The sequence below is a fragment of the Oryzias melastigma genome, linkage group LG3 (assembly GCF_002922805.2).
Source record: "Oryzias melastigma strain HK-1 linkage group LG3, ASM292280v2, whole genome shotgun sequence".
NCBI classification, from domain to species: domain Eukaryota; kingdom Metazoa; phylum Chordata; class Actinopteri; order Beloniformes; family Adrianichthyidae; genus Oryzias; species Oryzias melastigma.
Window position 1 is genome coordinate 21278353 of NC_050514.1, and position 23516 is coordinate 21301868.

The 23516-nt window shown below is 35.1% G+C and overlaps 3 protein-coding genes and 1 long non-coding RNA gene across 4 annotated transcripts; 2 read left to right on the forward strand and 2 right to left on the reverse strand.

The window, feature by feature from the left end:
* Positions 1-575: 575 nt before the first annotated feature.
* ddx21 (DEAD (Asp-Glu-Ala-Asp) box helicase 21) lies at positions 576-9790 on the reverse strand. Its single transcript, XM_024295938.2, has 16 exons — positions 9596-9790; positions 7600-7821; positions 7286-7396; positions 5724-5799; positions 5396-5574; positions 5185-5302; positions 4796-4981; positions 4567-4712; positions 4322-4471; positions 4065-4226; positions 3647-3766; positions 3190-3263; positions 2524-2683; positions 1811-1945; positions 1518-1562; positions 576-1414 (listed from the first exon to the last, which is right to left on the reverse strand). Exons 1-16 carry the CDS (start codon positions 9773-9775, stop codon positions 1151-1153), a joined length of 2328 nt encoding a protein of 775 aa, XP_024151706.1. The 5' UTR covers positions 9776-9790; the 3' UTR covers positions 576-1150.
* A 945-nt stretch (positions 9791-10735) lies between these two features.
* LOC112160595 (globoside alpha-1,3-N-acetylgalactosaminyltransferase 1) lies at positions 10736-19707 on the reverse strand. Its single transcript, XM_024295235.2, has 11 exons — positions 19603-19707; positions 18427-18465; positions 17769-17891; positions 17416-17448; positions 16327-16461; positions 15519-15627; positions 13485-13598; positions 12518-12634; positions 12276-12409; positions 11129-11206; positions 10736-11022 (listed from the first exon to the last, which is right to left on the reverse strand). Exons 1-11 carry the CDS (start codon positions 19677-19679, stop codon positions 10875-10877), a joined length of 1107 nt encoding a protein of 368 aa, XP_024151003.1. The 5' UTR covers positions 19680-19707; the 3' UTR covers positions 10736-10874.
* LOC118598205 lies at positions 13593-17421 on the forward strand. The gene is made up of 2 exons (XR_004947318.1): positions 13593-14594; positions 17028-17421. It is a non-coding gene; the product is annotated as an uncharacterized LOC118598205 (long non-coding RNA).
* Positions 19708-20726: 1019 nt separating the features above from the next.
* mpc1 (mitochondrial pyruvate carrier 1) lies at positions 20727-23196 on the forward strand. The gene is made up of 5 exons (XM_024296298.2): positions 20727-20928; positions 21720-21723; positions 21851-21947; positions 22173-22305; positions 22466-23196. Exons 1-5 carry the CDS (start codon positions 20858-20860, stop codon positions 22491-22493), a joined length of 333 nt encoding a protein of 110 aa, XP_024152066.1. The 5' UTR covers positions 20727-20857; the 3' UTR covers positions 22494-23196.
* The last annotated feature ends 320 nt before the right edge of the window (positions 23197-23516 follow it).

Sequence of the window (23516 nt, forward strand, 5' to 3'; positions counted from 1 at the left end):
ATTGGACAGTGATGATACCTTAAGCCTTTTTTGCTGCCATCACATGTTGTCCACTGGGATGGAACTCTGTCATTTTTATTTTATATTAACATAAACCAAACATGCCCCAACCCAAATTATATTTTCCAGTATCGATTATAGTCGAATTATTTCATCTTGAAATTATTTTTTAAAGTAGGTCAAATTTTATTCGATGGAAAAACTTGCCTGCAGCAGATTATCTGGTTGGAGAAATTGGTTTGATTGATCTATTATTTCTTACACCCCTAATCAAAACTGTCTGAGCATCAGTTTATCTTTTTTAACTCATTAAAATGAAAATTTTAACACAAATAAGCAGGTTTGTGTGACTCATCCACTGCACTTTCTTAAAGAAACTTTCCCCATCTCCTCGATTATGTTATCTGAAAGCAGTAAAACTAGATTTTGGATTTTAACTGTAATGAATTCAAATGTTTTTTTTTATACTTAACAATATATCTAGATTACCTTTTTTTACTTGTGCTATAATTGTTTCTGGCAATAATTCTTTAATGTTACAATGTCAGACATTTTTTTAAATAAAGGAAGCAACGTGAGTTCACTTTTTTTATTGAATAATTTCATTCAAACGAATGAACGATGTTGACAGCTCTTAAGGAAAACAATTGCAAGGCAATCAGTAAATACATTCTCGGGGAGGGCGATCTCAGCTGGGGGTACTGGAGTGACTCCTGCATTATGGCGTCCGCTGTACAGTGTCGTATTATGGCACCACAAACTCTAAAAATATCATGACAATGTAATTTTTAAAAAATGTTAGGTTTACAAATTGTCGGAAAAGTACAGCCAAGTAAAAGTACTAACATTTTTTTTATAACATCCCCCCCAAGAAAAGAAGAGAAAGAAAGGTAACTTTTCTCCTTTTAGGATTTCCTTTCATGATTTTGAGTTGATGCATCAACTTTAAAAAGATTACAAACACCCCTCACTGGCCTGTTGAGTAAATATACTGGTCAGAGGAGCAAGTATGTACTAAACTGGTCACTGAAAAAACATTTTACTTGGTTTTTATCAGTATACTCATCACTTGTGAATGAAGATACCTTGGACCTGGTTAATAATGAAAGTTTTACCAGCCAATAAAAGCACTGCAAGGCTTTGAGCCTGTTCAGTAATCAAAAGCTTGACTGAAGGAGCGTTTGTGTCCTCCTCGGTTACTGTTGTTGTTGAAGTCGCCTCCACTGTTGCGGAACCTGTTGTTGCCATTCCCCCTAAATTGCCCTCCTCCCCTTCCACCTCTGAAGCCCCTTCTTTCGCCGCGGTTGCCACCCCCGAAGCTCCTGTCACCACGGTTACCGAGCTGCTTCTCCTCCAGCTCTGGGAGCTCTGTGGCTACAGTCAGCTGCCAGCGACGACCGTCTTGCCAGTTGCTCTGTAAAACAGAATTTAATACTCCTTCAGCTCACAGGAAACAACACCTAAATACTTTGAACATTTTCAATACATGTTGAAATTGGTTTGGCTGTTTTTCTTACCATCATCTCTTTGACTTTATCAACTGGGACATCAAAGCAAACTCCCTGCGATAAATAGGAAAGGTTACTGATCTATTAGCATTTGAAATATTTGCTAGGAATTGATTGTTTTTTCTGAATCTTTACTGGAGTAGATTTATTTGTTCATCTAAACACAAAAACTATGCATTTTTCTTTTTTGTTTGACTGCAGAACAATTTCTTAGTATCATTAAACCCAAAAAACATGGTACACATCCAATAGATGTTTCTTATGAATTAAAAGAAGAACAATATTTGAGTGCATCTACTTACTGATTTGCCTTTAAGGAACGTCATTCTGTGAATGTGGTTTTCAAACTCGTCTCCTAACTGTTCTTTAATGCTTCTCCAGGCATAACCCAGATTATGCATCTGCTGCGAGCACGTCATCTGTATGGTGGTGTAACCCTGAAAGAGCAACAACAGAAAAAGTTTATGTTCTGAAGAAACTGAAATATTTATTTTTGAGTATGAAGTTTTAACAAAACACTGTGAGCTGAAGAATACAGAAAGAACTTCTAAATCAAAAATGAATAAACAAAAACAGGAAAAAAAAATAGAATTTAAATTGAGACTAAAGTATTTAAATTCATTTTGAGTGTCAACTTGGTTAAAATATTAAACAGATAAAAGTGACTTTATTTTGATAAGCCTGCAGTTCTTCAACATTTGCATACAGAACTCCAATGAGTCCTGCTGTATTGGATTGTGTCAAAGCACAGTTACATAAAGAGAAAGAAAAACTATGCTGTATTTAATCAGCCTAAATTTATCATAAAAACTCCAGACTTTAAGTATCTGGCTAACCAAACAAAATAGATTTAAAGAACTTCTCTTAATCCCACACAAAACTTCTATTTATACATACGCCTTGATGAATGCAGTTTAAAAGAATAACAATGTTCTTAACTTATAAGATTACAACAATTGACCCCTGGATCTGATAGGATTTTCACTTTGCATGTGTGTGCATTCAGGAATCTCACAGCGTCAGAGTTGAGCAGGGATCTCTGCTCCAGACTTGTGGCTCCTGAAATGTGAGCCAGAGCTGCAGCCAAAGCTTCCACCGCTCCTCTCTCCTGGATCAGTTTTTCTGCAGACCCTTTGAAATATTCAATGGCTGTGACCGGAACGGAATCCAGAAATCTAATCACAAAGAGGCAAATGAAAAACATTGTGAGAAAATGTTTATCACACCAGCATTATTGATCTTAGGGTTGCTCTTTTGTGCAACAGCAAGACTATTTTATGCAGCTGATAAATATTTTACACAGAAGACATTTTTTTAATGCACACAAACCTTAAAACTGAGGACAATAGGAGAGAATTAGAGAGGTTTAAAGGGAAACATTTCTGTTATTTAAGCTTGTGTCTTGATATTGTGTTTATAGAGAGAAAAAAGGAAGTTAAAGCACCATTCTTTAACTCTGGCTCCTCTCTGGTACAAATCAGAACTACAGGCAGGTTAGTACAGGTGTAAGATCGCCACCTTCTGTCCTCTTTTGCCATTAGTGTAATGTGTGGACTAGCAAGTCAAAAGTATTTATGCGTTTGATTCCCTCATTTGATTTTCATTTGTCAATACTGTCCCAGCATTCGCTAACACGCGAAATGATTTAACTCCTAAGGGGTTATTGGGTGCATTTGCTCACCTGACGGCATCTTTGCTGGATGCCTTGATGATGTCGTTGGAGGTCGGTACACCAACTCGTCTAAACGTGATGCCCTGAAGCAACAGCAAACATGAAACATGATGCACCAATCAATGCAAAAAAGACTTAAGATGAGCACAAGTAAAAAAAAAATAAGTTTCAAACCAAAAAAACTTAAATTAAATTAAAATAAACACTTTAAATAAAGGATTTAAAAATGCATATGTAAAACAGCTCGGGACTGCCTTAATATTTTTCTGCTGAATGCACACTACACAACTACAACATTCATCAGTTTGCTTTTTTCTTAGCTTGATTTTAAGATTAAAGACCAGACCATTAAAGATCAGAAGTGTTTCACTATTGTACAAGTGTAAAGTGTCTAGTGGTGACTTTACACATCTTACTTCTGTAAATATTATAGTCGTATAGTTAGTCAAATATTTGAAGCACTTACAGCTTTGTTTTCCACGTAGCGCAGCTGTTCCTCTTCTTTTCTCTGGTAGAAACAGATGCAGACTCCAGTTCTGCCCGCTCGGCCTGTACGACCTGAGCGGTGGATGTATGACTCTACGTCCTGTTGAGAAGAAAAATTACATATTTAAGCCTGAAAAATCTTTACACTTTTGATCTACACAAACATTTGAGAGTATGTAGTTAACTTTTATCTACCAAGCTCTTTCTAATCATCAATCCTGTGCACAAATCTGAACAGCAAAGGCTGCATAAGTAACTTATTTTATATATACATGTAAAGGTAATACTCTTATTTTGGGAATAAATTACTTGCATTCATCTAAAATAATATAAACATTTTTAAAAGGTTTCTCATTTCAGTCATGCAACGGTAAATAGATATGTTAGGAAGATCAAACCTTAGGTGGAGAAGACTGGATGACCAAGTCGACTTCAGGGATATCTAGTCCACGAGCTGCGACATTTGTAGCAACCAGAACCTCAAAAGCTCCATTTCTGAAACCTTTCAGTGTTAACTCTCTCTGTTTCTGAGGAATATCCCCGTGGAGGGTCTGGGCACTCTACAAACACACACAAAAAAAGAAAATAAATAATAATCCAATAATTAAAAAAAAAATAATCTGTTAGGTTTATTTTTTTTTGTGAGCATGTTTACCTGTTTGATGGACGCATTCATTGAGAGCTCATTTGCATCTTTCTTAGTTTCACAGAAGACGATGGTTCGGCCATGGCTGCCGCTGTACACCTGGATGACATCGCCTATCACTGCCGCACGCTGTGACCAGTGGCATGCTATAGCCAGATGCTGCGCAGATTTAAAAACATTAATAAGTGAGATACAGAACACCAATCAGCTGTGTTTGACAGAATTGATGTGTTTTTTTCCCCACACACACTTACTTCAACAGTAGTCGCAGCTTTTTGGGTCTTTTTGCCAATCAAGTCCACATGCTTGCAACCTGGTCTCATGTATTTCTTGGCCACTTCATACACCCAAGGGGGGCAAGTGGCTGAAAACAGGAGAGTCTGTGGGTTGGTATCTCCATCTGAAAAAAAAGAGAGTAAACTTTAGTGACTGATTTGCTTATTCGTGCCAGAACTGATGTGCAAAGGAAATCACGATACTTGCCTTTCTTGTATGATGAACTCAAAATTTCTTCAACCTGTTCGGCAAAGCCCATGTCCAGCATTTGGTCCACTTCGTCCAGAACCACGTGTTTAAGTTCAGAAAGGTTGAGTTTATTGTTCTGAAGGTGATCTTTGATGCGGCCGGGAGTTCCAACCAGAATATCAATACCGTTGCGAATTGCATCGACTAAACAAAAGAAGAGGAATCAAAAGACAAAAATAACATTTTATATATTTACATGAACAATCAACTGAAGCTTTATAGGAAAGAGAAACATGGAAAAACTTGTTTCAGTATTACTAGGAAAAACTTCTATACAACTGAGTCTGGTTTTACTAAAAGAATGAGTAGTTACTATTGTTAATTACTTTAGAAAGGACTAAACATACTCTGAGGGTTGTATGAACTGCCTCCATAGAAACAAGCAATGGACAGCTTCTTGGAGACGTCTTTGAAGTCCTTAGCCACCTGGATGGCCAACTCTCTGGTAGGAGTCAAGACCAGGACCTGCAGGCACAACACAACATTAGTCATACTGCATACATTAATAAAAAATGTTTAAAAAAAAAAAAAAACACTTCTTCCAGGCATGTTAATTACCTTGGGGGGTCTACCTCGAGCCATCCCTCCACTTTCTTTCTGCAGCCTCTCCACCAAAGGTATGGCAAAGGAGAAAGTTTTTCCTGTTCCTGTGCGCGCCTGAGCAATTACATCCTCCCCATCATAAACAGGATTAAATGTCTTCACCTGAATATCAAAAAGGTAAGAAACTCCCCGAGCTGATCAAAGGAGAGAAGAAAGAGGAAACAAGGACAGAAAATGATGGAGATGTTCAGAAAACCAATGAAGCATCTGAAGAGGAGAGAGCATGTTTGACGCATTTAGTTGCCATTAGAAAACTAATAAAGCAAAAGTAAAAAAATTTTACCTTTCAGTTTATTGATTGTGACTTGAGAGATTCTGAAGTTGGAAAATGCTCCTTCTTTCTGTTCTGGAGTCTCTTCCTAAATTAGAAATGTTGTTTTTAGCCAGACATTCAAACACAAAGAGCAGAAAACCAAATTCAATATTCAAACCATCAACAAAAACACAGAAAAGGACAGGACATTGTTTTGAAGAAGTTGAAGCTTAAGACCAGTTGCTGCAGGAGGAGCTGTCACCACATGGGTTCACACCTGTGGGGAAACATCATCTTTGCCAAATTTGATGTCAAATTAAAACCTTATTGATTTTTGCTAGTATTAGCATCTGTGGAATTAATGAATTCCCCATCTATGAGGCTGTTTATTTCATTTTAGCCTCAGGATCTTCCTTTCCATTGTCACCAAGCTGAATAGTATTAACTTCTGCTGGTTTGTTGCAGAACGACAGAAACTGTAACTCAATGGGTTGAGCAGCTGGTGTGTCCATTTAATGGTCAGGAAAGAGTTCAAATTCTAGACTAGACAGTGACTGTGTCAATGACAAAATAAATAAAAAAAATAAAACACACAATTACATTGTTCCCAACTTAAAAAAATAGTAATCTGCCAGCAGTTTTGGATTAAAACAACACACTAAATCTTAAATCTTATGTTAACCCTTTGACAACAGGAAATAATACGTGCTCTAAACTGTCAACAATAACTCTTCTGCCATTTACGCAACAAAGATGGATTCTTAAGCTGAAAAAAGGAGTGATAGACATCACTTTACTACTATAAAGTTTAGGTTAATTGCATAAAACGGACAAAGAGTTACTGTAATGAGCTCCAGTGTTAAAGCCTTAATACATAACTGGAGCATATTATTCTCTATAATGTGTCTTTTGTGTTGCTTTGTGACTACAAATTCAGATGCGTTTCTAGTATTCCATATGAACTAAATGTTTAAAAACTCGTTAGATGCACATGTTCTTTGCATTTTTAAACCATCATATAGATAATGTTTTAATCACAATGTTAGCACTTTAACACCAGAACTTTAGCTCCAGAGTTTACATTTAATGACTACCGTAACTCTTCAAACCGTTAACGCAATAACACAACTCCAGCGGATTCTAGAGTGGAGAAAAGCAGTCCTGTGCTTATTTGGAACACTTAATAGTTAAGTGCTTACATAATCGACGTAAATCAGACGAGTCTGTCAAAAAGAAAAACGTTTTTTTCACCCTTACACAACACTTTGTGTTAGTATGTGATGCATAATGGCAGCACAAAATATATATAAAAAAGCCCCTTTCTCTCCGCCAGAATCAGCTAATTTACGCTGATTGTGTTATCTGTCAAATATTTACAGTGTGTTAAAAAGCGTGTGTTATTTGGGTTTTAGTTACAGTGTCGCCGACGACATCTCAGGTGCTAAAGGGTTAAACTTGGCACCAAGGGTTGTATCGGGACCGCCAAATGCTTCATAAGGTAATGGGTTAAATGAAGAAAACTCAAATGTGTGACGAATGAAGAGGCCAGAAAAGAAACCAGCAAATATTTTCAAGAATCTCATAAATGTTACCGTTTCTTTCTCGCTGTCACAGCAGGAGTCATCACTGGACGGGGATGGTGTGTTGGTGGTGGAATGTTCTTTGATTGCACTTTCTGCAATTGCTTTTTGCTTTTGTTTTTTCTGCAAGAGAAAAATTTGATGCAGGTTACAAAGGTGTTATAGCTAGATATACATTTTGAATGCATATGAAAATTTTGTTCTAAAGTGCATAACTTTAATAAACCATCAATATGTATTATTTTAAAGATTAGAATGCTTTAAAGGTGACTTTCTGAAACAAATGTAATAAACGGAAATCTACGTTTTTCACAAAAACAACTTACATCTGTGTCGCCATCTTTTTTCTTCTTGGTCTTCTGCTTCGGCGTTTCTACACCATCGCTAAAACCATTGGCCTCTTCTGTGTGGCCGTTTAGTTCTTCCACTGCCACCTTGTCTTTTTTCTTCTTCTTTTTTGGTGCTGGGGCCTCACAGTCAGCATCTTCCTGCTCCTCCAACTGCTGCTGTTTTTTCTTCAGCTTCTTTTCCTCCTTGTTCTTGTTCTTCTATTGTGAGTCAAGGAATTAAAAAAAGATCAGAGAAGATAAACCTATTTAAGAGTTTCCAAGTTTAACATGGCTCTTTAAAAATACCTTGTTGTAAATAAAGATGCAAACATACTAAATGACAAAACAGTTAAAGAACAAGTTTAACTTAATAAACAACAATAAAAGAACATCTAATGAAAAGCGATGTCAAGTAAGCTTTTATCTCCCTTCTTGAGGAAGAAGGTGCCTTTGACCAATGGCAGACATCAAATATTTTTAGTTTAAAATGCAAACAAGTATGGCTGATGCACAAATGTGCTCATATTCAAGACAGCGGGGTCTGCTCAAATGCACTTTTCTAAAGGAAGGATCCTTTTGAGACAACCTAAAAGTTAATAAAAGCTTAATTTGAAAAGGATGTATAAACTCACCAAATTGAACATTTCTTTTATCTATACTGTGAACCATTACTCTTTTAAGGTCTCAAGGCCAAATATGTGCACTTCACATTTTGGGCTTTATTAAAACAGTGGTTAAATCTGCTTAACCATTTGAGCTTGGGTCTTAAGAGATTAAAGTCCCACTCAAATCATCTTTTGATACATTTCATAAGTGTTCCCAGTGGTCTTAACTCTCATTATGCTGTTTATAGACAAAATAAATAAAACAAAAACTTGAATCATTTTCTAGGACATAGTTTCTGCAAGCAGCAGGAGTTCATTAGAAATTTGTCTCTGAATTGTGGGTGGAAATGTTCCTGCCTCAATTTCCCATCATCCATCTGTTTACACGCTCTCTCCTGCTGACTTACAGCCCCTTAAAACCCCAACATTGTGTTATTGGTGCAAAAAAATTGGCAAGCAAGATTGGAGCTATCCAGCTGTTCAGTTTTGCGTTTTTTTCCAACATGTCAGATGAGCTCAGTTTTCTGTGGGTGTTTACATCACACGAAAGATCAATATTATCCAAATCAACATGACAGAAATTAACAGCATAAAGGCAGTCTAAAAGTTGTTCATTGATTATTTTAATGCTTTTTAATGTGTTTCATTGTTTTGCTTTTAATTCTTTAATTGCAAATAATCCCCTCAGACATTTGAGAGGCTAGTTTTTTAGGTTTATTATGCAACAACACGTGTTTTGTGTTGTCCACGTGTGTACATGTCGTTCAGCTTGGAGACGTGACGTCATTCCGCTCCAACGTCAATTACAGTGGACAAGTTCGCTCAAAAAAAAAAGAAAACACGAGTCTCCTTTTTTCAAACCTCTTGCACTTCCCATTCATTGATCCACGGACATTTGCCAACAATGTCCAAGGGAGATATAAATATAGTTTACTGTACGGAAGCCGAAAATGGCCAGTCCTGCTTTTTTTTTTTCCTGTGAGTGTGACAGTTTTTTCGTGAGGAAAAATGAATGCTTTCTTGCGATAGAAGGATAATATGTGTCTTTTTCAGGGGAGAAGGGGGTAGAAAAGTAGTAAAGGCCGGCTAGTATTGGCCGTATAGGCTTCCGTAAGACTGGACTTTAAATTTATTTATGGAGTTACTATGTACCACAAAGACACTTCCAGCTCCTGACAGCTTGTTTCAAATAAACATTTGAAAATATGTACAAAACTTGAAAGTGTATTTCTTTTTTAGCCGTAATACAGCCTTTAAGAGAGCCTTGTCACAAAAACTACACATGTTAGCATGTTAGGCCACATGTTAGCAAACATGGAGGATTCTAGCAGGAAGTCAGGAGATTTTCTTCAGGGTGAAAACAAAACAACACGACAGTTTCTGCTCACCTTTGAGGCTTTGGCGTCCGCCACAGTGTCCAGTTCTTCATCCATAGTTTCTTCCTGACTGTCAAAGATGATTTTTGACGGCATTTCTCTTCCCTGATGGAGACCCTCGGCGTGGACACAAGCTAACTTACGGGCACGCGGATGGAAAGGAACGCGCGAGGCGGAGTCAAAGTGCGTCATCGTAAGCCGAACATAGATCTAAAATGCGTAGACGGGCACATCAGCTAGAACCATAGACATGTATATGACTAGAACTGGATCTACACATTGACTGTATATAAGATTTTTTTTGTATATAAGAATATATATATATATATATTGCAGTCAATGGATCTACAAGAAAACATGAGGGTTTTATGGTGGGTAAGGAGTTTTTACGTAAACACGTGTGTTTACGTGCATAAGATAGTAAGAGAACAAAAACTGGAATGGCACAAAGGACAAAAAATAAGTTCGCAAAGAGATTCTGTCTAAACTAAACAGACGATCAAACAAATAGAAGCTTGTCTTTGTTTCCTGTTTCTGGGTTTTATTGGTTTTATATTTAATCTTTGTATTTAAGGGGCTAACATTTGTGTGCATTAAAAAATGTCATTTCTACTTATGTAATATTTCAATTTTAACATTTATATTGTTTTTCTCTCTAGATTCATTAAGTTTCCATTCAATCTAGCAAACAGCTATACAAAATGGAGCACATTTATGCAAAGTTGGTTTATTTCACTACATGTTTTTTTTTCTTTTTTTAAAAAAAAAAAAAAAAAGCTGTATTCCCATCCATCCATCCATCCAGCCATTTTCTTGTCCGCTTCTTCCCTTTCAGGGTCGCGGGGCGCCGGAGCCTATCCCGGCTACTGAAGGGCGAAGGCAGGGTACACCCTGGACAGGTCGCCAGTCTGTCGCAGGGCCGCAATCACACCCATTCACTCTCACATGCAAACCTAGGGGCAATTTAGAGTCACCAATTAACCTATGAGGCATGTCTTTGGATGGTGGGAGGAAGCCGGAGTCCCCGGTGAAAACCCACGCACGCACGGGGAGAACATGCAAACTCCACACAGAAAGGTCCCAGCCGGGACTCGAGCCAGGACCTTCTCGCTGTGAGGCAAGAGCGCTAACCACTGCGCCACCGTGCAGCCCAGCTGTATTCCCACAGATAACAATTCATAAATGAACAGTTTTTTTTTCAAACTAATTGCACAGAAGGAAACCAAATGCCCATGTTCTCTATATTAGAACAAAACCCCTGAGACTTTGTGGTTTAATTAAAAGCAAGTTTTTAATGTCCACCATTGGGGCGCACTTCCTTATAGTTCTTCTTTAACTGGGAGATCCTGACAACTTTAATATCTGCTGGTACCCGATCGTAATCAGACCACAGATATTCTGGAGACAAAACTTTAGTTGGTTTGTTGTATAAAAGATACCTGTAAAACAGAGAGAGGAGTAAACGTTAATGTTGAGTCGGGTTTTTATGTGCAGTGGGATGACTGATCATAGTTTCAGAGATGTGCTTATTACGAATAACTGTACTTATTGAGATGGCTCTCTTCCTGCCAAACAGCCTCAATATTATTGCTGGCATCTTCTTCCGATTGTTCATAGCAGTACCTGATAAAGTCAGAGAAGTTAAAATCAGAGATTTGATACAGTTAAATTCACACAAGCCTTAGATTTATTTTTTTCTAATTACATCCAATTCAATCTGACAAAGTATCTATGACATAATTGCATAAAATCAGACAATCCAATCTCTTTTATTTTAGGCAGCAGCACATACAAGTTCCTTTCAAAATAAAATGCACCATGTCAAAAATGGTCAGTCTGTTGCAGCAATTTTACAAATGCCAGAAAGTTTAGTCACGTTTGATCAAAATGATAGATCGTTTACTTTTTCTCCGTGTACTATCAAATATAAACATGAGAACATTGGTGTGGAATCCAAATTTGTAGTTTATATAAACTCAGGAAAACTCACATTCAGTAGATTAAACATTTTGCAATCATTATGCTCAGATAATGACAAACTAAAAATCTAAACAGAAATGACAAAGCTTTATTTAATAAAACAAAAGAACCAAAACTACAAATCTAAAACTATTATTAGCATTTTTCAATGAGCCAAAATGAAGGGATAAAGGAGCCACATGTGGCTCCGGAGCCTCAGGTTGCAGACCCCTTGTCTAGATGATGTGGCACAACCCAATACTGTTCAGGTCTTGGACCAACTCTCAAGTGCACTTGCAGTGTGAGGATGGAAACAGTTCACACATTTAAATGTTTTTTTTGTTTTTTAATAGACTTGTTTGCAGATTTCTTTGCATTTGTGCAGCTCTGTGTTTCAAGCCTGGATCATCAGTCTGAGTGGAGTTTGTTCCAAACCACAATCATGTACCCACCTACCTGGAGGATATACAAGTATTTGGGCTTGAGCCCAACCCTATTGATGAAGATACTTGAGTGAAGAAAGAAGACTATAAATCTAGAATCTTCATCAACAAGTTTTGTTTTGTGTCACTCACACTGTCAAAAGACAAGTTTTGATATAAGATTTGTGAAACAAACTTCTTTTGTTTGGCACAAGTGAAGTTCGTTTTCCAAATGTTATTTCAAAACTTTGAACAATGTACTCCTATAAAAGATCACAGGTCGTGTAAGCTTATGCAGTGGGTGGGGTTACCTGACAAGGTTATACATATCTTCTAAGTATCCACCTAGGACAGCTGCTGTGTAGTAGTAATCCCCTTCCCCAAAGGGGATGTATGCTCTGGACTCAGGTCGTCGCTCATAAGGAAAATCAACCCTTTCAGTTTTCTATTAAAGAGTGACATGGAGCTTGATATAAAAAATACATCTAAAACAAACCAAATACTTGATAACAAATGACTCGTGACAAAAGTATAGACAAGAATGGAGTAAAACCTTGTAGTATCCACGGTGAAGGACTGCAGACAGCCGACTGAAAGACTCTGCTCCAAATCGATGGTAGAAAAGACTGTCAACGTCCATCAAGAAAAGATAATCTGTCTCATTGCGGATCTAAAATCATAAATTCATGCAAATGTAAACAAAACACAGAAAATAATGCAATTCAAACTCAAACAAACAATTTATTCTTTTGGTAAATATATTGCTAAATGGTATGCATTTTTTTTATTTATAATTTGAGAAATATTTCACTTTTGGCTGAACTTTGATTAAATTTACTGCCCCCTACGTTACTAACTTAAAGTCCATCATTAGTATTTTTTTTAAACAAAAGTACTCAAAAGAAAATTTAAATCAGAAAGAATTATCTTGATGTGTGCATAAATACATAACGTATATGTATAATAAGATATGATTATAAAACAAGGGAAATAAAATCTGAAAAGGTTTATTATTAGTAATTAAAAAATAAAGTTATTTAAAAAGGTCTAGTTCTACAGATACATTTAAATGTGCAGAAATCAAACTTCCTCAGACTTGGAGGAGCGTGTGCTGAGTGAAGACATTACGTGTTCAAATACTGAATCAGCCATTGCTTATTACTATGACTTTTATGCGGAAATGTAGTTTTTTCTGAAAATTTACTTTTTGTTGTTTACATTATAATCTGAGTATACTTCACCAAACCCTTTTCTGAAGTGCTCCTTGTTGCTCATACACACAAGTGTTGTTAGTGATGTCCAATAAAATATCTTTAGTAACTGACAGATCCAAATTGAAATACACTTTATAAATATGATTAACATTTAATATTTTAAGTTTTGTGCTCTAGAAAAATAGGATTTAAAATGTGAAATTCAAAGAATGTTTTCTGGAATATCTATTTTGCAATCATTTTTGCCTAATTCACAACTTCAGGATGAGACTTTAGTGTTTCACGATTCTGTGCTTGGATTTCCACCTGTTTGTCGATAGTGATGGTTGCCCATTTCATCCTGCCGAACACCACTTCCTGCCAGCGTCTGGCTGCAGGGACGGGAAGAACTGTAATGTTTCGACCTTCACCAAGGGGAACCTTAAAGCAAGAAATAAATTAAAAAAAGAAAGAAAATAACAGGAAAACTGTATTTACAGCCTTAAGAAATTTGAAATAAAACCAAACTCTTTCTGAACACAAAAAAGCCACAAATATAAAGATTTGCCAAATGAACCAGTACAACCAGTTTAATGAACAGAAATTCTTGGGGGGAAAAAAAAACAAACAAAAAAAAACATGAAACTCGGCTTCCATTGTGTGAATAAAAAGTTTGTCAGTCCAATGCTCCTGCAGACTAACAGTTCTGATTTTTAGACCACGAGACTTCCGGGAAAGTCAACCTGCCACTGAGGGGAAACTACCATGTGTTACAGCCTGTTACAGCTTGTCGACAAGAATGAACCCTGGAGCAAAATTGACTCGAGTCCAAGAAGTTTGGAGAATGAAAATATTTCATGACAAAAAATTCACCACAAGTATGGACGACAAAAAAAAAAAAAAAGGAGTTATTACCATTGACAACAATGCCAAAAGGTCACTCCTTAAATATCTAAACACTAATTGAAAATGTTAAGCAGCTGTGGCAACCAGGTGAGAGAACAGAAGGAGGAGGAACACTGCTAACCTGCACTGAGCACAACACCATGTTAACCAATTAGGATTTTGCCCGTTATTGAGAAAAAAACGTTACTTATCCTGCTCAAAATCACAGCCAGCTTTTCAAATTACAGCTGAATTTCAACATCCAAAGTTGAAAACCAGACTTTCCCCAAAAAATCTTTTCAATTCTCAGTCATTTTCTGAAAACAACCAAGATCACAGCCCTCAAACTCCTGGTCTTGAGGGCCATGTGTCCTGGATGTTTTCCAGCAAGGCTGGAAATACTGGATCCCACACAGCTACTGAAGGGCGACCAGGTACAAACTGGACATTTCATCAGTCAATTCCAGGGCGACAACATTTCCAGAAGACTGCTTTGGCCAGTTATCAAGGTGATGTAGGCGGACCATAACTGTTCAGCTGAGCAAGAGGCAGGTGGCGTCTTTTTTTCTCTCTCTGTTTGAGTCATCGTACTGAAACAAAAACTATATTTCCTGTACACTCTTGGCTCAGGATTTGGATTTGACATGAATGGATGTGTTGAATCTTCATATCTAAAAAATAAAAAAGCAACTCTGAACTAGAACTGCTTCTCCCTGCTTAGTTATGGTTCTCATGGACAGGAAAAATGAGTGGGATTTTGCTCTGCAACAGTCCAGATCAAGCACCAAACCCCTAAATGTTGCTGCATTTACATGGACACACGTAGTTTGATTAAAATCATAATCAGAATAAAAATTCTTCATGTTCATTTGGAATACTCTGATTCGATTACACTCATTCGGATTCAAATTTCCCTCTGATTAACTGTGTGTACATGTGGAAAATGGTCTTTACGTCCGTTTCCAGTATTTTTGATAGTTTTGCACATTTCAAAATAATTTATTACAATTAAGCATTTAATGGATAAACGTTTGTTATAATCATATATATATATATATATATATATATATATATATATATATATTTTTTTTTTTTTACCGGGCAGTTCAACTCTAATCCAATCTTTGATCAGATTAAAGATATTTTGCACATGTACATACAGCTATAAGTTTGGGTAAATATTTGGGCTCCAAAATAAATGACTTCCCTCTGTAAATTCCGGTGCTTCAGAAGATACAACCGTCTCCATCAATTAAAGCTTCATTTATCAGTTAGTTTGTAGTTTGATCGTATTTTCCATGAGTACTTTGAGTGTACTAGTCCATATGATCTGAATTGTGCAGTATTCCCTGTTTTCATAAAGTCACAGTCAATGTACAGGTATGTAAGTAATTTGTTTGTATAAGACTCAATTTGTCTTTTTGAAACAATGTAACAATATCTAGTATTCAGTTGCTTTATTAAAGAGATACTTACTGCAGGAATATCCTTTTCACTGTCTGTAAAGATGTAGTACGTAACCCTGAAGCCAGTAAGAAAGTACTTTTCACTTGTTTCCAGGAAACCTTTCAGAAAACGAGTATATCTGTTTGAACGACAGAAAAAAATCAAAACAGCCATGAAAAGAATGGCAAAGTTGAATAGAATATGTTAAAAATAAAATGTTACCCGATGCAATCTCTGTAGATGCAGACAGCATAGTGGTTGTTTTAAAGAAAACCTTACTTTAACTTATGCCAGACAGCTCTTTTAATAGCTGAGGTGTTTCCGTGCACTACTATTGCGAAATGATTTACTACTAAAGCAAGTCAAACCTGAAACCTCACTTATAACCAAATACCATCGCAGAGCTTTAGTCTACAAGACAAAGACAGACAGATTCCTTAAGTACATTTCTTTTTTTAATCAAATTAGTATTTTTATTATTTTAACATGTAAATATTATCATTTCAAGCATTGAAATAATTTAAGTTTGTTTAATAAGTGGACTTTATATTGTATTTTATCTATTTTGTAGCATTCAACTCATGATGGTCAGGGATAATGTTTTTATCCACATTTTGAATTCAGAGTTACAAAAAAATTTATATTTTTTTTAATTAAATATTTTTTCTAAGTGTGGCTTATAAAAAAAAACTGAAGTAATTTAAAATAATTGGTTAAAAGTTACATAAGGACCTCATGAAATAATTGTCGAGCTGTTGACAGCTTTGGTTTCTATTAAACACTCATGTCAGATTAAAACTGTTCTATGATGTGGCATCATAAAATCTCACCAACATACTTGCCGACAGCGAATATCATCACACCAACTCTTGGGTCGGTTTTCTTGTAGATTGCATCAATAACAAGCGGATCAAAGGTCCCCTCCCAAACCAGTGGAACATTCCAGTTTGTCACACAGTTCACATCAGTGCGTCTGAGGGAGAACATTTCAAAAACATATTTTGTAAAAGTCATTTAATGGTCAAAATCATTTATGATAAACAATTTAAAGGTGTTTCCCTGTGTACACATTTAAGAGAAAAGTTATCCTAAAAAATTCTCATATATTTCAGTGTTAGCAATTAATACAAAGTCATAAAATTGAGTACAAATTTAATGGATTTGTGCTCCAGAAATCTAAACAAAACTAATAAAATAAAAGAGAATATTGAGAGCAATGTTTTAGTAGCTAGGTGTATGTCTGCAGGTGGGTGTCTGCACATTACAGCATCATGGAAAGTCATATGAACTCCATCGTGAATGCCAAATTAGTTCATGGTAAAGCATTTTTAAGTAAAAGTCAATTCTGAATTAGTAAAATTCACGTAGTAATAAAAATCATTGATAACTTATTTGGAATGGAACCTTTATCGTTTATTTGCACCCAAGACGTTTCATCTTTCTTTTTAAAGTAGCAGTAGTGACAAAAATGCTGTCTTAGTGATAGGTCATTGTATTAACTACACTAGTATTGCTTCATCTGATTTTTTTTTTTTTTAGATCAACCATAAGCACATTTTGTGCTCCAGGATCTACAGCAATCTGCCTGTTAACATGTGCTCAAGTCACCTGGTTTCTGAAGAAAACCTGATTACCACTGAACTAGGATTTACAACTTCACCACTGAACAATTATAGAATAATTAAAAATAAGTTTTGCTGCTCTTATGAGTGATTTTTTTTTTCCAGATTTGTGCTTATTTTAACTGCTTTTATTTGTTTTTTGAAAATGTACTCTTAAAGATCTTCTTAGATCATTTCAGATTTCCAGTTCACAGAAACCAGATTATCTAAGTAGGCTGATTAAGGACATGTAAATGCAGTCAAACCTCCACCAATGTAGAAAATGTGATACATGAGGATGTCAGCTCAATAAAATATACTCTTACCCCCTCTGTGTGTTGGGCTGACTATATGTGAGTCTATGGGAAAAGATTGGTACATTATAGCATGTCATTTAATATTTTACATTTTTTTTTATAAACACAACTATATCTTCATAGTTCACCCAACAGGTTTGTTTTTTATTAATATATATATATATATATATATATATATATATATATATATATATATATATAATCTGAATAATCTGTAAATAAATAAGTTACATTTAAAGAACAATGCAATCATTAGCTGACAGTTTGTGCAATATTTAAATGCAAATAATTAATTGACCTCTGAAAAGTCCAATTGATGTTAATTTGTTCTCAGGAATAATAATAATTTAAAAAATTCTTACCCAGTTGGCATTAATAGGTTCCCAACACTCCAGCTATCTTTGTTGGAACAACGTTTAACCTCCACTACATATGTGTGTGTCTTCATCGCTGCTGCTGTGTTGTCATTGCACATTAATCCAATCCTTTAAAGGAAAGTTACATAAAATGATGGAGTGATTAATATGGATGATAACATGTCACGAAAACATCTGAAATTCTAATAGTTATAGTCTGAACCAATAATATTCATTTAGAATTTTTCTGCAGTCTTTTGCTTAGTATGTCCTATGCGTACACAAGCAAAACAAACTAAAAGATAAGAGACAATAAATAAAGTTTAAGAGAATCAAATCCTTTTATTAAACCAGCTGCATGTACAAATGCAAACTCTATTTCCTTGAGAGGGGTTCAGCTGTGGAACGGATGGAATGAAGATTTGAAAAGTTGTCACTCAACAAACATCAGCTGGAATTTATTTCCTCTTGTGAAAAAAAGGTCACTTGTTTTTTCTTTTTTTCTTTCAAGTAAATACTAATTGAAGGTGATTTTAGAGCCAATGTGGTTTAATAATTGTCTTTAATAATTGAATGACATAAAACTGAAATGTAAAGCAAGCAAATACTCAAAAACAACAAATCAAAGACGAATGAGATGAACCGCCAGATTTCTCCACTTTACCTGTTTTGGACAGAGTCTTGTGAGTAGAGATAAAAAGCCCTGAAATAAAAAGTTGAATTTATTAGTCCATCATTAATGCTCATTTTTTGATACAGTTTGGTAATGCAGTTTGCAAGCGAAATTTTTTTATTAAGAAAAAAGAAAGTATGCATCATTTAATTGTTGCTTTATTATAATATAACTTTTATTATTAACTTTTTCACTTCCATTTTTTTACAAGAAACTAAAAGTTCAGGCTGTAAATATAATACATGTATTGGCTTTAGCTTGCTTTCAAAAAAATTGAAATTGTAGTTGAAGATTGTGTCTGATAATGACATTACTGCAGATTTTTGGTGGTTTTGAGTGCAAAAATTCAGCTGCTGACATTATTAATCGTATGAATTTTTGGGATAGTTTGGTCCAAACCTCGCTCCGATCAATTCACTTAAAGGATAATTTATTTTAACCAGAAATATTCAATGACTTCTGAAGCATTAAGAAAAAGAAAGGAACTGGTGATGTGTTAATGTTTTATATTGTCTTATAAGTAAGCAAAAAAAAAGTTGTACAAATTTACAACAATAATTTGGCTCAGTTTGCTGTTAAGAATTTAAAAATGAGGACACTTTAGAGTTTGATGGTGGATTAGTTGAAACAAGTGTTTTGTTTCAGAACAGAAAAGACATAAAAGCACCAAAAACTTTAAATAAATTTCATGGATGTTATCTCTGTTAATTTTGAACTTGAAATGTGGAAGATGACAGATAGTCGTCTGAAACACCAAAAGTGTTCAAAAATGTTCATTAAAGTAGTAATATTTGTCCTAGTTTTGCTTCAATTTCTTCCCTGCCATGTTATAATTTTCAACTAGCTGCTCATAGTTGCTGAATAAAACGAGTGAAAACAAAACATTACTTTTTTAAAGGTTTCAGTTGTGTCAAAATCTATTATTCCCATTTAAACACAATATTTTCCCCACATGTGATTCAGTTATTTTACCCTTGAATGTGTGAGTGTTTCTTTAGCATGTTCAATGAAGAAACATGTACCACCTTTATTTCTTGATCAATTTTAGCCAACAGTAGTCTGATACTACTCTTACGATCTTATTTTAACATAATCTTATCTCAAAAATCTATTATATTTGTACATTGAAAAAAAAAGCCAGATCCTTGCAAGCAAATATGGACTTACCATAAAAGGATGAGAACAGAGATGAAGCTAACTAAACAATAGATCTTGGAGGAAGCTCGCAACATGAAAAAACACATAGTGAGTCTTCTCCACTGCAGCTATTTTACCTGACTGTGACTGGAATGACAAATGCATTGACGCCAGAACTTTCTCTAACCTGTTACAACCGGTCAAACATAATTGGCTGGTTTTCAGGGGGAGAAAAAAAAACTGCCTAAAGCAACTTGAGAAAGACATTTTGAAACCAGTTGTAGCATGGCAGTCTGAAAGAGCAAAGAAAAATAAAAACAGGACATTGTGCTGCTTTATTATTGTCCTCAAAAGTATTACATAAGGACGGACAAGATGTTTTGAGTATAAATACTGAACATTGTTGGGACAGTAAATTACATTTCTATAATTGGAGAATAATATTGCAATTTTAGATTGAGTTACTTTTTAAATGCATATTATCATAAATGCATACAAGGGATTTTGATTTCAGTTTTTATATTTGGGCACAGTTATTGACTTGATTTGTGTTTTTTTTATCTGATTTGTTTTGATTTTTGGCAAGTAAATGTGGTCTAAAACATTTTAATGTAAAAAGAACAAAAACACGGTTTATATCTCATGACATGGTATGCGAGTTTTGAAAGAGAAATGCTTGTTTATAGATGTATCTGTGATAATAAACAATCATCATCGGGAACATTTGAACAAAACTGAATAACATACAACCAAGATCAGGATTTCAATTTCAAACTTTGTTTGTATTTTGAATCTTTATAATCAGCCTATGGTGGAAAGCATCCACTGGTGTTTAAAAAATGAATTGGGCCTTATGCAAGAAAAAATAAACTTTATGCATATTATTTAGGACAAGGAAATTATGGGATGTAGATGCAACATACACAGGAAAGGCAATATTTTGCGAGCTCTTATTAAAAACGTTTCGAGAGAAAGTCAAAAAAGCCAAGCTAAAATAATCTAAAATAGTTAAATCTTTTTTTCTGTATTTCTTATTTTCCCAAAAGTTAAAATAAATATTGTGAGAAGGGCAGCTTAGCTGTCTGTACAATCCAGCAAATCCAATCAATACCCAACACGCCCACGTGGTGGCAGTAATGAACAAAAAAAAAACATTACGACAGTGTCGTAAAGAGGTGACAGGTTTGACCAGTCGTCCTCTGATTCCTGTCTGCATCGTTGCCCTTCAGTTTAATCAGAGTAAGAGCTCATTTTGCTCGACTTGGTCTTTAATAAGCGCTGAACAATGGCAGGGACGATTGCACGTAAAGCTTTTGATCACCTTCGGAGCAAAGAGTTCCGGGATTATTTGACGAGGTAAGACTTTTTCTATTTTCTTCATGGCACGGCTAGCGCGAATGCTAGCAGCTAGCTGACCGACTGTGAGCGACAAATAGTTCACTGTAAGCAGTTGAGCTACTCAGACAAACAAATTATCCAAATTGTTGCTTTATAAATGTACATTTTTATGTGTGTTTGGCGCCTTGTACCTGGTATGTTTACATTACAAGTTTTCAAGGACAACGGAGCTTAGCGTTGTTACATTTATGACGTTTTCCAGCTGACATGGCTGCGCCTTTAGTGTCTGTTGCTCCATAAACATAACATCTGAAGAGAATTAAGACCAGTTTTTCCTTGAAGGAATAATCTGATTCTATAGATTTCTAATTTGCACAATAAGTTAAAGGTTTACTTTGATTCTTGACACTGTATCAGGACACTGATTAATGTTTACACGAGGTAACAACCATGCTAGTATATTGCTGCACATCAGCTCAGAAAATAGGTTAAAGGTGACATTGCCATGACACAAGACTCAGTTTGTTTTTTCAAGTTCTAAGCTTTCATGTAACAGCATTTTACATAGAGCACTACATTTAAATTCCTTAATGTCTTTGTTTAAAAAGAAAGCAAGAAAGAAACAGACACCAACACAATCGCTATTTTGTTTTAGAGGACCCTACACTGTTGACGAGGAAACATTTAAGTTTGCTTTAAGAAAAAAAAAAATCCTAAAATTGATGCATTGTATATCTTTAAGTTATGAACTAACTTTAGTTTATATTTGTCCTCTCTTTTGCATGGCACTTCATAATAACCTGCAACAGCACGGTAAGTTTTCATCCTTCTTCTAGTAGTCATTACTGCCATTTTATTATGCTACTTAATTAGTTTTATTAAAAAAATATATTTAATTTTTATACCCTCATGTAATGTTTTTTTTTTTTTTTTTTTGCAGCATTTCTGGGGTCCTGTAGCAAACTGGGGTCTTCCTATCGCTGCCATCACAGACATGAAGAAGAGCCCTGAAATCATTAGTGGCAGGATGACCTTTGGTAAGACACACACAAAAGATTGAACTGCAAATGTTCCCTTTCCCTCCCTTAAATTGATTGGTACTTACAGAGCCCAAAGTAAGCGTATCTTTGTCTCATCAGGATTATTTCATATATTTGTCATATCTATAAATCATTCTCAGTGTTTGATTTAGTACCTGATCATAAAACTGTTCTATAGTAAATTTGTGTTTTCTTTTCTTTTTTTCCCCTTTTTTTACTCAGCTTTGTGCTGCTATTCACTGCTCTTCATGAGGTTTGCTTACAAGGTTCAGCCACGTAACTGGCTGCTCTTTGCCTGCCATTTGACCAATGAGTCTGCACAACTGATCCAGGGAAGTCGTCTCATCAAATACAAGTAAGTATCGTACGATTAACCTGAATGAACTGTTACATCGAAAAAAATATACAATACCATCACAATGTTATTGCTACTGAAAATCTTGACTCACTTAGCATCAGGTTGAGAAATTTATTTATAACGGTGTTTTATTCCCTGTGTTTTTCTGTTGTTTCAGCATGGAGAAGAAGATGGGATCTTCATAGCAGAAAAGGGTGGATGATGGATAATATCAAAAAGCTGCTTCCGGAGCCTTCTAAACATCAGTACTCATTCAACAAACATTTAATTAAATCAGTAAAACAACTGTTGCACTTTTGCAGATTTTTTTAACCCATTTTTATCAAGATTAGTCCAAAAAAGGTCCGAAATTATGGTTTATATTTTAAATTATTTGCATAAAACAACACATAAATGTATGTGAGGAATGTACACTGAATATTAAAATTGTTAGCTTGATATGAAACACACCTTCTGACAAATTTCATGTTACTTGTATTACTATAGGTCATTGCCACCATATTTTTTAGAGCATCAAAAATGTCCGGTATGCCAGGTCATTCTCATTGTGTAAATTGTAATCTCTTCTTGTTTTTCAAACACTTATAAAACAAAGATTACCAGGTAAATTGTGCATTTAAGTACAACATATTTTCCTTATTTAAGAAAAAATATATCCGGCTTAAACAAAAAATTAAGTCTTTTGATGCTCTTAAATTATAATTATATAATATTTTATTTGACGTGAAATTCACAACTGTAAATGATTGTCCAGTAAACATGAATGAAACCAGCTGTTTGTCATCGTATATAACATCTGGCAGTCATGCCATTCACATTAGCTCATGTCATGTTTCGGCCCTAATGTCCCCGTTGTAGATTTCTTTAAATAAACTTGATATAATAATATGTTTTGTGAGATCTTTTATTTTTTAAATAGTGTATGTGTGGTTGTTGTTTGTAAGCGTGATTTCTGCTAGAATTATAGTTGCGGTTTTGGGTTTTTTTTTTTTGTTTTTTTTTTAGTTATGTCACTTGACACTTGCAGTTAAATTAGCTTTCTCTTCAAGTATTTATTTGTTTTAGCTTTGTTTTTTATCTTTTTGTAAGTCTAAACGTAAACTCTGAAGTGGTAGAGCTTCTTCTCAAATACATTATTTAAAGCTAAACTATTTCACTTAGATTGGCTCTTTTGAATTAAAGCAGAAACATTTTTATATTTTCAAGAA